The sequence below is a fragment of the Berghia stephanieae genome, chromosome 7, assembly GCF_034508935.2.
Source record: "Berghia stephanieae isolate SIO BIC M18660-M18661 chromosome 7, UCSD_Bste_1.3, whole genome shotgun sequence".
Classification (NCBI taxonomy): domain Eukaryota; kingdom Metazoa; phylum Mollusca; class Gastropoda; order Nudibranchia; family Aeolidiidae; genus Berghia; species Berghia stephanieae.
In genome coordinates, this window is record NC_088366.1 from 32480539 (window position 1) to 32493950 (window position 13412).

General features: G+C 38.8%; 2 protein-coding genes across 25 annotated transcripts in view; one reads left to right on the forward strand and one right to left on the reverse strand.

Annotated features, from left to right (window-relative positions):
• LOC144977089 (uncharacterized) overlaps nt 1-6467 on the reverse strand; it is a 71834-nt gene extending 65367 nt beyond the window's left edge. The window contains exon 1 of the mRNA XM_078921881.1: nt 6355-6467. The gene's annotated coding sequence lies outside the window, so the exon portion shown is untranslated. The remainder of the gene's footprint in view (nt 1-6354) is intronic.
• The window catches only part of LOC144977087 (anoctamin-10-like), a 37485-nt gene continuing 30130 nt past the window's right edge, over nt 6058-13412 (forward strand). For 5 of the 24 annotated variants that reach the window (XM_078921874.1, XM_078921866.1, XM_078921871.1 and 2 more), the window contains exons 1-5: nt 6126-6262; nt 7433-7557; nt 10455-10590; nt 11264-11399; nt 11980-12117. In XM_078921874.1, the coding sequence (XP_078778000.1) occupies nt 7451-7557; nt 10455-10590; nt 11264-11399; nt 11980-12117 (517 nt within the window). In that variant the 5' untranslated portion in view covers nt 6126-6262; nt 7433-7450. Of the gene's footprint in view, nt 6263-6441; nt 6525-7432; nt 7558-10454; nt 10591-11263; nt 11400-11979; nt 12118-13412 lie in introns of those variants that run through there. The other 19 variants (XM_078921870.1, XM_078921850.1, XM_078921858.1 and 16 more) reach the window with 16 other exon arrangements.

Here is a 13412-nt window from a genome sequence, read left to right on the forward strand (position 1 = left end):
GCCGTTTGATTCCTAGTAGGGTAGGCCAGACTGTATTTGGTAAAATGGTCAGTTATGACCAATATGTTTTCCACACCACCAGAGCATGGCTCAACAGTGAGATAATCCATGCAGACTAGTTCCATTGGCCTAGTTGTTTTAATTGAAACTAGTGGTGCAGTCTGTGATGTGTCGCCTTTCCGACAAATGCATCTTTGACATCGGCCAATATGCTTCTGGACATCACTACACATTCTCGGCCAATAGAACCTTCGTCGCAAAACATCTAGAGACCGATCAATCCCAAGATGTCCATTCTTATCGTGAGAGTACTCCATAGCTTTGAATCTAAAATGACTAGGAAGTACCAACTGATAAATATCCTGGCCGTTTTCCTGTCTTTTACGGTAGAGTACATCGTCTCGAATGGCCAGTCTCTTCTTTGTGCGCAGAAGGATGCGTGCATCCTTTTGACATAAACGAAGACCAATCTTTTGAGAAAGGTATGAGATAGTCTGAACTATCGACTGGTCTTTCTTTTGTTCTTCTGCCCAGTCAATAGAACTACTACTAAACAAGGTGGTGTACTCATTGTCACCTTTGTCACATTTTTCATCGTCCGTGTCTTCTAGGTCACTGCTTACCGCAAACAACGCAGCTTGAACTACATCCGCGTCAATAGACCGCTGTGGCCATTTGATACGGGATAAGCCGTCAGCATCACGATTAGCAGTTCCAGGACGATAAACTATTTCAAAATTGAAGTCGGCAAGTGCTGCGACCCATCGTTGGCCAGTAGCATCAAGTTTTGCCGAGCTCAAGACATAGGTTAATGGGTTATTGTCTGAGTAGGCTGTGAAATGATGGCCATAGAGATAATCATAAAACTTTTTGGTCACCGCCCACTTGAGGGCTAGAAATTCAAGCTTATGAGCAGGGTAATTTTTTTCTGATTTTGTCAGACTTCTGCTCGCGTAAGCGATTACACGCTTGACTCTATCTTGCTCCTGGTATAATACCGCGCCAAGAGAATCACATGAGGCGTCAGTGTGAAGGATAAAGCTCTTGGAGTAATCTGCATACCCCAGAATAGGTGCACTTGTAACTAGCTGCTTCATTTTATCAAAAGCTAATTGGTGCTTCGACTCCCAAGCGAGCTTCACGGGCCTTTTCTTCTCCGAAGCGTCCTTCAGGAGATTTTGCAAAGGTCTGGCTTCAGCTGAAAACTTGGGTATAAAGCGGCGATAAAACCCAACAAATCCAAGAAAACTGTGAAGTTCTTTAGATGTTTGCGGGACTGGCCAGTTTTCTACACAAGATACCTTTTCAGGGTCACATGCCACTCCTGATTCGGATACCACGTGTCCTAAATACTTTAATTCCTTCTGCAGTAAGTTACATTTAGAGGGTTTCAATTTCAACCCAGCTGCATCTAGTTTGCTTAGAACAAGATCCAACTTATCGAGATGTTCTTTGAAAGTCCGGCTGAAGACGATAATGTCGTCTAGATACAATAGACAGGCGGTGAGATATGCATCACCCATGCATGTTTCCATACATCGCTGAAAAGTGGCAACTCCGTTTGTGACACCAAAGGGTAACCTGCGGCATTCATAAAACCCTAAATTTCCTACAGTAAAAGCTGTTTTATGAATGTCTTCTTCCTGCATTTCGATTTGCCAGTAACCGGATTTTAAATCTAGGGAACTGAAATACTTTGAGCCGTGGAGGGCGTCAAGAGTTTCTTCAATCCGTGGTATGGCGTAGGCATCCTTCACTGTCCGTGCATTTAGCTTGCGATAGTCGATACAAAGGCGTAACGACCCATCCTTCTTTCTAACAAGAACACAATTAGAACTGAAGGAACTTTGAGAAGGACGAATAACGCCAAGCTCAAGCATTTCCAAAATTTCTTTCCGAACCTCTTCGACCATTGCAGGGGGAATGCGTCGGTGTCTATCTTTGAAAGGAGTGTCGTCTGTGAGTTTGATTCGGTGTTTAATTATGTCTGTATGGCCAAGATCAAGGTGGTGCTGTGATAGGACGTGCCTATATTTGTTTAAAACACGTGCTACCTGTGACCTTTGACAGTTATCAAACTCAGACGACATGCTATTGAGCATAATTTCCACTGGGTCAGAATCCGAGTCTAAATTTTTAGACGAATTCTGTGGGGTCGCGATGCTTGCCACATGTATAGAACAAATACTTGTGCGAGATGGAATCGTTACAGGTTTGCATGAGGAATTCCTGACAAGGACATGCACATCTTTGTGACCATCCACTGGCCGCAACCTCGTGAATGTTGGTGACACCTGAATACCGCCTGGGATACATGTACCGTTTTCCTCATATATTACGTCGCAGTACGTATCAAGGGAACGGCTCAGTCTACCAGGCAACATTCTAATTTCACCAGGTTGTAACGTCGCCTCAGATATGGTATGAACTGAAGCTATGGGTCCATCTGCACTGGTGACATTCAAATGGTTTTGTATGGCATTCAAAGCCATATGCCACCCAGAGGGAATTGATGGAATATTCCGAGCCGGTACTAACTCTCTAAGGACATTCATCCCGACAAGTACAGGGACACGTGAATTGTAGCGAGTATCCGGCACAACAAGAAAGAGGGAAGGAAAAGTTTTAGCACAGAAATGCACTGTCAAGTCACATTCACAGACTCCACGGTACTTGATGTTGGAGCCATCAACCCCAACAACATGTAGAACAGAATGTAATGGGTCGATTTTTATACCTCTGTTCAAACAAAAACTTTCCGAGACACAAGATACCATGGAACCTGTATCTAACAGAGCCATTGCTTCGAAGCCATTGAGTGAAAGAAGAGTTTCATTGGCTTCTCCAATCAATCTCTGTTTAGGGCCTTGACATTGAAAAGAGCCTAATACCCGCCCCTTTGGTTTTGGCTCTGTGCGTTTAAAGGGCAGTCGCGTTGGCGGTGTCCTTCCTCACCACATCTAAAACACCGACATCTGACCCCTTGTCGCTGATGAGAAATTGGAGCTCTGGACCGAAAAGATGGAGCACGCAGATTACGAAGGGAGTCAGCAAGATTCTCAACCTTTTGCTCTAGCCGAGCAATTGCAGTTTTCTCTGGTGTCGCAACCTGTCCGGCTACTAACACAACTGCCACATTTGATCTTGCTCTCACCTCCTCGACACGAGCTGCTACAAGGAGCTCTTCAAAAACGACTCCAGCGTCGTATTTGAATTTGAGGGCGTTTTTCACGGGTCCCTCTAACATCCCGTGAAAAAATCGAGACCTCAACATGTCCGCTCCACCTTCAGCAGTAATGAGAGGTGGCACTTTGCCTGACACCTGTGCCACCAAGGCCTGAAGCCTAACAGCCCAAGCTGTGACTGCTTCATTCTCCACCTGCGACGCGATGGCAATCTTTTGCAAGAGATCGGAAGAAGGCAAAATATTACCATAAAGTCGATCAAGACTTTGAATGATCGCATCGCAGGTCACTTCCTCCCCCATCTGAAGAATGAGGTCGGCCGGTAGACCCTTTAGAGAGCGTCTCATGGCCGCCACAAGGATGCGGTCCGAGAACATATTAAAGCACTGGAGGTCTTTAACTTCCAGTTTCCATTGCAGAAAGGAGCAATGAGAAGGGGACCCGTCATCCCCGGAAAAGGTGGAAAGTCGTGGAGCGTCAGCTCTAACGGCTGAGACATTGACAGGTTGCTCCGTTTTCTTTGTTTCCTGCACTGCATTGAGCAATTCCATTCTTTGCTCATTCGACAGAGCAGCGATGCCGTCGATCAAATTCTGAATCGACTCAGCTATTTTACTAGAGCGTTGGAGATAGATAGATAGATAGATAGATAGATAGATAGATAGATAGAGAGAGAGAGAGAGAGAGAGAGAGAGAGAGAGAGAGAGGGGGGGAACAGGTAGTGAGACAGAGAGAGAGAAGGGGGGGGGGGGGTTGTAAGGACTGCAAAAGTGATTAACAATAAGTGATGAGTGAGTGACGGGGAAGAGGGAGTGGAGGGAGGTAGGAGGTGGATGAGGGGCGCGTAGAATGGTGAATGTCAGTACAAAGTAAAATAAAATTAAGAAATGAACAGCCAAAAGGGGAGAAAATTGGAATGCGGGAATTCCAACTAAGCCCCGAAACAAAGAAATGCATTTTCAAAAGTCACACTTCGTCTCTGACAAAAGAACAACTAAGTCCACTAAGTCCTGTCTGAAATTGATAGCAGGCAGGAGAAAAGGGGAGACAGAAGGGCTTGTTTCCGGATTTACTTGGAATCCAATACTTGAGATATCCGATAAAAGCAAAGAGAGGAGTTGTTGAATGTCTGACACCTAACCCAGTCAGCGAGTCTTAGTGCGCGCAATCAACCAGAAAGTATGACCTAACATTAACAACTGTCTTCCAAAAGAAGGAAAGATGGAAAAGTATTATTATTTCCATTTACTTGGAGGTTACGTTCTACTGATCATAACATACAAAATGATAAGTGTTCTGAGCACTCATGCTGTGAGTGAAGTGCTTGACACACGCAAACATATGTTATCAATTTCATGGTACTGCCCACAGACCAGAAAGGTACAAGTCAAAATAAACATAAACAAAATCACTATAAAATTTGCGTGCATGGACAAAGCGTCAAGAACAAATAAATGGAGCAATTATAAAATGAGCATAGTGAGAAAAATGTAACGGAAGAGAGAAAAAATACAAATTAAAAATTCATAATAATAAAAGCAAACAAACGAGGTAAATATTCACGTGGAGAGGGGACGACGAGGTACTCGAGGTGGTTGGGGGGGGGGGGGGGGGATGGAAAATATAAGTAAATAATTTACACCAAATATGTCTCACCACTCGGTTGATCAGACCGGGCAGCGAAACAAAAGGCAAAAGAAATGAAATACAATGACACGTTAAAACACACAACAAAAAATGAAAGGAAATATAAAATAAAATTATCAGGCCTGATGTAAAGAATGTTTCTAAACATAATATTTTCACTGTTGAGAGAAAATACGATTAACACCGCACATCAGATCATTCACTTCATTTCTTTGTCTCAGCGTGGGTTGTCATCACTGTTATCTAGGGTTGTCATCGGATGCCCTCTCTTGGTTACTATGCAGCCAACATCGCTATCATCTATTGCACAGTCAAAGCGGTCCTTATTTTCACAGTGTCGGGCCTTCCCATACGCTGGGCGCCAATGTAATAATCTTGTTATTGTTTGTATCTTGTTATTTGGGTTGCAGGGGGTACATACAATAATGAAGCCTCTTTGTAGTTTTCTTCAAGTTACGTGTAGTTTTTAATGGGGAAGGTGTAATATAGTCGATGGAGTAAATGAGAGAGATTTGATAGGGAAGATGTATGGAGTTGTTCTGAGAGGTTTGGTGGCGAGATATTTCTTGATAATGAGGTGTAGTTTCTGTTGTTGAAAATGAGATGTAGTTGCCAGTGCCGCTATTTTGGCAGGCAGCGTGGCAGGCTTCTTGAGGCTTGGGATGAATGAAGAGGAGTGATAGAACAAAACAAGATCTTATTTTACGCAAGAGATATGCTGAGTTTTTCTCTCGCGCAATGCTCAGGGTCGTGATTGGTTCTAAGGAAGGGGCGACACTGCCAAATAAAGAAATAGAAATAACACACTATTAAATCTTACTATCTAATAGTTTTATTTCAATTAGAATTGCCCTCAACGTGAGTCGGGAGGCGAATGACGTTGAAGCGAGGTGCGCCACTAGTTTTATCCTTTCTCCCCACGCAACCAAAATGTGCGTGGTATGTGCGACGGCGCGCAGCATACCGCAAGACGAATAGAAGGAGACCATAACAGAAAGTGCTATTAAAAAAATACAAGAAGTATGAAACCATCATACTACATAAATATATCCCTCATGCATAAGATATAGACTGTTCCCGTGGAGGCCACAAGCGGAAATTGGTTAATTGGAACGCCGCTTAGTTGGAACGATTACTGCGTTACTGTGCTGTTTCAATTAAGTGGACCCATCAACCCGGAAATGTACTTCAAGAGGTTGAGGTCGCGATTCTACTGTGTGTGTGTGTGTGTGTGTGTGTGTGTGTGTGTGTGTCGCCTATGTGTGTGTAGTGTGTGATTAAAAACAAGAAGACGGGTGTTCAGGTAGGTTATGCTAGGGATAAGGTACAGTACCTAAAGCCTAAGGAAGTGAAGCAGAAACTAATTCATTACGATACAGAGTTGAGTAAATAGTGAAATTCTTTAATACATGCAAACGTCACCATTACAGGCGAGTTTCTTTTTTTTTCCTTGTGTTTTGAGGCGAGGCAGATCAGCAATAATAATACAAGAAGAATGAAATCGCAACACAACATTCCTTACCTATGACGATGACCACAATCACAATACAATCTCTAAGAAAGAAAGATTACGTTATATTTTATTTGGATTCCTATGGGATCTGCTGATGTTTGCAATTTTAGCTCCCTTGATTTATACCGGTAGTTAAAAGTATGTAATATATGACGAGGAGATAACAATAAAAAGTAAAAGTAAAAGTCGATTCTCATTTTCCTTTCATATTGTCTTCTATCTCCACGGATGTAAAATCCGTGCAAAATTGCTTAATTTGGGAACTCATCATTGTTTGATAATATATTGAGCGAGGAATACAATTTCAATTGCTCAAATCAACTCACATTCCGTCGTAATTATTCATGAAAAATACATTGGACTTGTGGATAACATCACAAATATATATTCCATAGGGCAAGGATCAAATTAAAAATAGCATATTATTATTATATTTCTCGGATGATCAAGGTAATTTGTATCGCCGTTGATAAGCTGATCTCTGGACCATGGGGGATGAGGCCGGCAATAGATTTGAATTCTACCAAATATTCAACAAAGTTAACTACAGTCTCCTAGATCATGAAATTCACCAACATGCTATACAGGGAAATACAAAACATAATGCAGACATATCTAATGGTCAGAAGGCAAAAGTTTGCTGTCAATGTTGAGATATTTACTCCTCTCGTTGGAAAAATGGGTGTCTCTTGATATCTATGTTGACTCGAGCTTTCTTCTTTTTTGACCCACCAAGCAACTGCATAATGCTAGTTAAATAAAATTAAATGACCCAAAATCATGTATTAATATTGAAATCTGAAGGAAACACGTTTTTGGCATCATTTACAAGCATTTACAAGCAACAATTTACTTGTTTGTAACTTACACACACCTAGCTCAATAAGATGACTCAATAACTTATATTGCTCAGTATACACAACTCAATAAATGAATAAAAGACCTACACGACATACTATATATTGCATTGCAAGAGCACAATCTCAAAATACTCAAAATTAGTTGTAACAACAACAGCAAAATCAGATAGAAGACTAAATAGCAACAATCCCCATTGTCAATTTTTTTTTTCTGTATATTTTCATAGATTGTTGTAATCTAAATTATGGCAACATTTCGGACCAATGTTTTGGAGAAGGTGGATCCACCACCTGCGTCTTCTACAGGAAAGGACAATGCCCCATGGAAACAGCCAGATGACCCAAATTTTTTGTAAGTAGCTTAGTTCAGAAAATGAAATGAAATAAACTTGCACATAGAGTGCAACCTCTGGATAACGACACCCCTGAATAACAACCCCCATTGACTTCAGGTCCCGATTTTATTGCTAAGTGTTTTAAGTAACAAAAACCATAAAATAGTGATGTACTTTATAGTAAAACCCCTGTTTAGCGTCATTGTTATAACAATAATCGGCAGTTGATACCAATGCTTGATACCTGACCATCGTCATCTCATACACTTAACCAATAAAAAAAACTTTTTTCCCTCCCAGTTATATCACTTTGTTACCGACCAATCACAACACATGTTTACTAAACTGCACGGAATCGGTGCTTGTTCATATAGAACCACAGCAAAGAAGATTTTTGGTGGATGGAACTCCATTAACCTAATAGTAATAGTACTCAGTTTAAATTCTGATCCCACCCAAAGAAAAGGAGAACTCTCAATGACTAACGCTAAGAAGAAAATATGTTTTGAGATTTTATGTAAATAAAAATAAAGGATCAAATATGTACCAAAAAAAGAATTAAAAGGGTTTTGTCATCATGGCCCCTGTGGTTATAATAGTCTTGGTTGTTCGGTTCCTTATCTTTGTCCTAGATGGTGGTTGTGTAGGCATTTTTCCCATTATCGCACTTGCTCAGTGGTCGACAGGGCAGCCCAAAACAAATGCTCACTTCTTGGAACAACTGGGAGATATTGGCTGGATAACGAGATGGTCTCGGACAACGTGACATACATTTGTAGGAAGTCCGTAGGGATCTACAAGGATCCTTTAGGGAGTCTATGAGGACTCAGTCTGATAATAACTCTTATGATATGATTGTCGATTCTATTGGCATAATTGAAGAATTTTATGAGAGTGTGTTTTTTTTTTTTTTCTTCTAGAAGTCACAAGCTACAGATTAGCCCTTCAAAGTTTAGAGACAGAATGAATAGGGTTACTTTGTTTTGTGATAAATCAGCGTTTGTCTCCAAGACAAGTGTCAACCAATCAGTTTTGAGAGGAAGGGAATAAAGGAAGGAAGATAGAGAGAAGAAAAGGGGGACTGAGAGATAGATAGAGAGAGAAAACAATCTGGGGAGAGGAGAAAGAGGAGAAAGATCAGACCATCAGTGATACATTCACGAAGAGTGAATAAAGTTCACCAGACGATAGGACAAAAAAGTGAATTGTGTTCACTGCAGACAAGGAATGGGTTAAGCCACACAGTGCAGTGGGAAATCTAACTCAGCACCTTCTGGGTACGAAGCAAAGACCACACTGTTGTGCCACACTTACCTCTTTTATACGGTGCACTTCACATGTAAAACATCCTTTCTGTTCCACCATTCTTATAGCTAAGTACTCATTCATAATTGAATCGAGAGGAGTAATGTGTATCAAGCCCTACCCAAGGACATAACACTGGGGCTCCCACAAATATGCCCAAATTCATCTCAAGTCACTATCTTGATCTTTACCATCAATTGCTCTTAGAATTTAAAAAAAATCTGTCACTAGGAAGAAATTATAAAAACTATATGGACTGGTCCCAATACTCAGGGTTACCACAGAAATGATGATAATTATGATATAAAAAAAAAACAAAACACATCTTGTTCTACTTCATACTACCGTATTCTAGAATTAAAAAGATCAGTCAAAAGTCATGCAGGTGGGTTTGTAGCTCAAATAAGATATGACAAAATAACATGTTCATACCTTGAGTTAAAGAACAATTCCCTATTCCTCAATAAAGTCCCTGTTTTGCTTAATTATTGCTGTTCACCCTTTTAGTAAGGTCTCATATACTAAGTGCTTTAAAAATTACATGCTGTTGGTTTAGCCATGCTTTAACATTCGTTTTGACGTGTTTGTTATTACCAAAGTGTTTACCTTTCAATTATTTTTTTTAAGGGGTTAAAAATGTAATAATCTGAAAGTGCCAAATTTTGAGAATAAAACAGATGTGGCAGAATAGTTCGCCCTAACAAGTCAATGTTTTCCCTTGTAAATACTAGTGTTGGGATGTACATTTATATAGAGGAGATACTCAATCCATTTCCAAGTTGGGCAGAACATATCAAATTATGCCTTTTCAATGTCTCAACATATACTACTAAATCTAAAGTCTTTCCTTGGGGTAAATAATCAGTGAGGATTGTGAATAGTGGTTGATCTGACGTTGATCTCATTAACAAGTAGGCTACTTCAGCTTGTTTCTTATGGATAACGATTAGTTCAGTCTTATCGTCATTCAATTAAGCTTTTTAAAAACATGAACGCAATTTTCAATTTTAGCCTCAGATGACATTGGGTGTTCTTTGTTGACAGAGACATACAACTAATACAATTAATACAGGCATACAATATAAAACATATTTAAATCATTTGAGATGCAAGGACACCCTCTACTCTCATCTCTCTGGACCTCTTGTTACTATTTGATAATTGTTTTAGTTGGTTTAAGAAGGGAATTAGCTTATTCATTTTCAACAACTCCAAACAGCTTTGTATAGTTTACTTTAATTTAAAATGTATTCTGAGTTAAACTGTCACTAATGCATTGTCTTTATTCTTGCTATTCTATTATCATTGATTTATCCTAGATGACAGCCAATATACTGTGTAGTATTGAGGCTTTTTATGAGACTTTGATTGTACTCTAATCTGACATCATGTGTTACTGCTTTCACCAACAAAACATTAACATTGAAGCGACCCTGGCATCTTTGTGTTTCTGAAGAAGCCTGAGTGCCAACACTGATACTGCTGAATTGGTGAAAACGCTTAGATTTGCAGTAATTACCAGATAAATGGTGGGAAAAATTATAATTAAAAAGAAAAAAATCAGTCTTGCCACTGACGAGTGAAGATACATTGCTGTTATTACTTTCAGGCCGTATGTGATTCTGGAGTTTGCAGCTGGCACAAACCAGGCAGCCAGAGAATGGCTGACAGCCAAATTGGAGGCATCCAAACAGCACAGAGGGGCAGAACTTCAAGTTAGGACCAACTATGTGGAACACAACAAGGTAGATTTGCCATTAGAAATCCAACTCGTCAGCGTAAACATGTTTGTTTCGAGTTATTAGTACTAATTCACCTCATTATTGTAAGCTCAAAGCAGGTGAACCTTTTTGGTTTATTGAGTCATTATTAAAATTCCACTCAGTCCTGTTAGCTTGAAACAGATGGATTCATTTGTTGTAGTAGAGTTATCATAATTTTTGCTCACAACTGTCTTCTTGAAATTGATAAATCTTGTTGTTAAAGAGTTGTAGAAATTTCACTCATTACTGTAAGCTTGGTTCAGCTGTACCTTATTTCTTGTGGAGTTAATAGAAATTCTTTTTATTTCTACAATCTGAATGCAAAGAGTAATAAATCATAAGAGTGATATAGAATGACTTGATACATACATTATCATGAATGTGTTCAATGTACTTTATAAAGAAACCATAGAACCGACACATATTCATACAGCTAAATTGTAAAATTGGTAGGGTTTTTTGTTGTTTGTTGTTGTTGTTTTTTGTTGTTGTTGTTAAATTACCGAAAAGTTTGGTAAAATTGTCGACAGTGCTGTTATTTACAATTCTATCTTTTTGGTCAACTTTCAACCTTACCCTGAATTGTCCGTTAATTTGTGAATTTTGTGTTGTCAATTTATTTATTTCGAATTCTTTAAACATATTTTATGACCAGACAACCATCTTATATATCAGTGCCAGTACTGAGAGATTATTGATTGGAGCAGAGGAGATGAAAATCATGAAGCCTGACATTGATGGAGTCATGAGAGAGCTAAGTCTGGCTGATATTGATGGCTTCCAAAACTCAGGTGTGCCTCCCATATTTCTTTAATATCTTCCTTTGAAGATTACCCCCCCCCCTTACACACACACACACACACACACACACATACACCATTTCCAAAGAAAGAAATAATTGCAAATCATGCAGTTATAATACCTTTCATCAGGATGATTTTTGTGATATGCAGATTTATGTATATGTAATGGACTACCATAGGAAAGAATGTGTGATCACATTACTTACACTTATTCTCTATAGCTCTGTGGGCCTTTGGACTTTTAGGGACTAACTTTTTAACTAATAAACAATACTTTTTTTAAAAAAAACGATTTCACACCTGGGGTTTTAAAAAACGTGTGGGTTTGCTAGAATAGCTATAACTTTAACCCCTGAGATCAAACTGGAATATAAATTTTAAAACATATTTATAAACCGTTTATATCATATATTAAAATAGTTTCTAGATTAGTGAACTCATTTCTGTTTCATAGATTCTCTAACAGCAGTTACTTTTTTGGGGGGTACCCTATACATTATCTGGACACATTCAATTTTTCACTAAATCTCTCTTTCTCTCACTCTTTCTTGAATGATGGCATTTTCAGATGATCTGGATGACTTCCTGACTATGGCTGAGAAGCAGCGGGTCATTATGAAGGGAATTGAAAGCCTGAGAGCCTCTGAAGATGACCAAAATATCCCTGGCTATCCCAAACATACTCTCTACTCTGGGAAAAGTATCAGTAAGTATTTTTCCAATGTAAGATGTTAATAATCTAATTTAATCTTTTTAAAATAAGTTTTTTTATCTGTCAAGCTTAGAGTCTTTACTTCATTTCGGATGGACTTCAAATTGTGCATAGAAATATGTTTCATTGTATTCTATGAGGTTTAAAAAAATAATTTGAACAATGTACTGTGGACAATTATAGTTTTACAGACATTGTTTCGATTTTTTTTGTAGAAATGGCATTAATTTGATATTTTGAATCTCTCTTAGGTATGTCAATTTGGACATTTGGGTTTCAAAAGTTCATTTATATACAGATGTATTTGGTGTAAAATTTCAAGTTTGATATTTTTTTAAAAACCTTATATAATAATATTTTATTGCTTAACTCAATGTTTTATTCAAATATAACCACACAATACAAGTTCTAGCTTTCCTTATAGATATCTGGCAATACATAGAGAAGTTGCAAGCTGGATGGGGTTCCTGACCTCCCATAGTGGGCAAGGAGGTACCTTCTGTGTCTGCTATCTCCATATATCTGTTTTCCAACTTGCTTTTTGTCTTTGTCTTGGAATGAGATTACTTGGTTTTGTCCTCGCCCTGGTCGGATACCCTGGCTGAGAGGGAAACAGTCAAATGTCTAGTTATTGTTTTGGGAGATATATTTTTTTCCTTGTAGATCATCTCTCTGTTATGTATTATTATATTTGTTGTTTTGAATTTATAATGTAAGCATTTGAGTGTATTCCTCTTAGTAGGACCTGTGCTCGTGTCTGGATGAAACTTTTAGGTGATCTCAAACTAAGTACATTGATGCTCTTGGAATATACACCTATTCCCTATTTGTACCATCCCTCTTTGTCTTACCTTTTCTTGGGTGCTTTATTTGTAATTCTAGAACTTTTTTGCTATCCCAAATTCTCCCTTTTTTCTTGCGCTGATATGACCTAAATGTGTTGCAAGTGCCGTAAAACCCTTAAAAACAAAACAAGCAAAAACAAAACAGAATTTGCAGTAAGTGAAAGTAGATGATGAGCTCATTCCTAAAAACTTTGTGTTTTTTAAAGCTGTTTGGCGAGGAAAACTTGCATTTGGCAGTATGACATGTTTATAGTACTTTTTTTCAAATCACTTTTTTTTTTACCTGTTTGATAGACAAAATTTTCATCAATTTCACAAAACATGCAATTTTGTGCCCATAGACTGGCAAGACAGGTAAGTACCATAGCCATCTTTAAGTATTTGCCTGTCAACTGAAGCAATCAGCCCAACAATCTCCTGTTTTAAAATTGTGAATGATCTGTG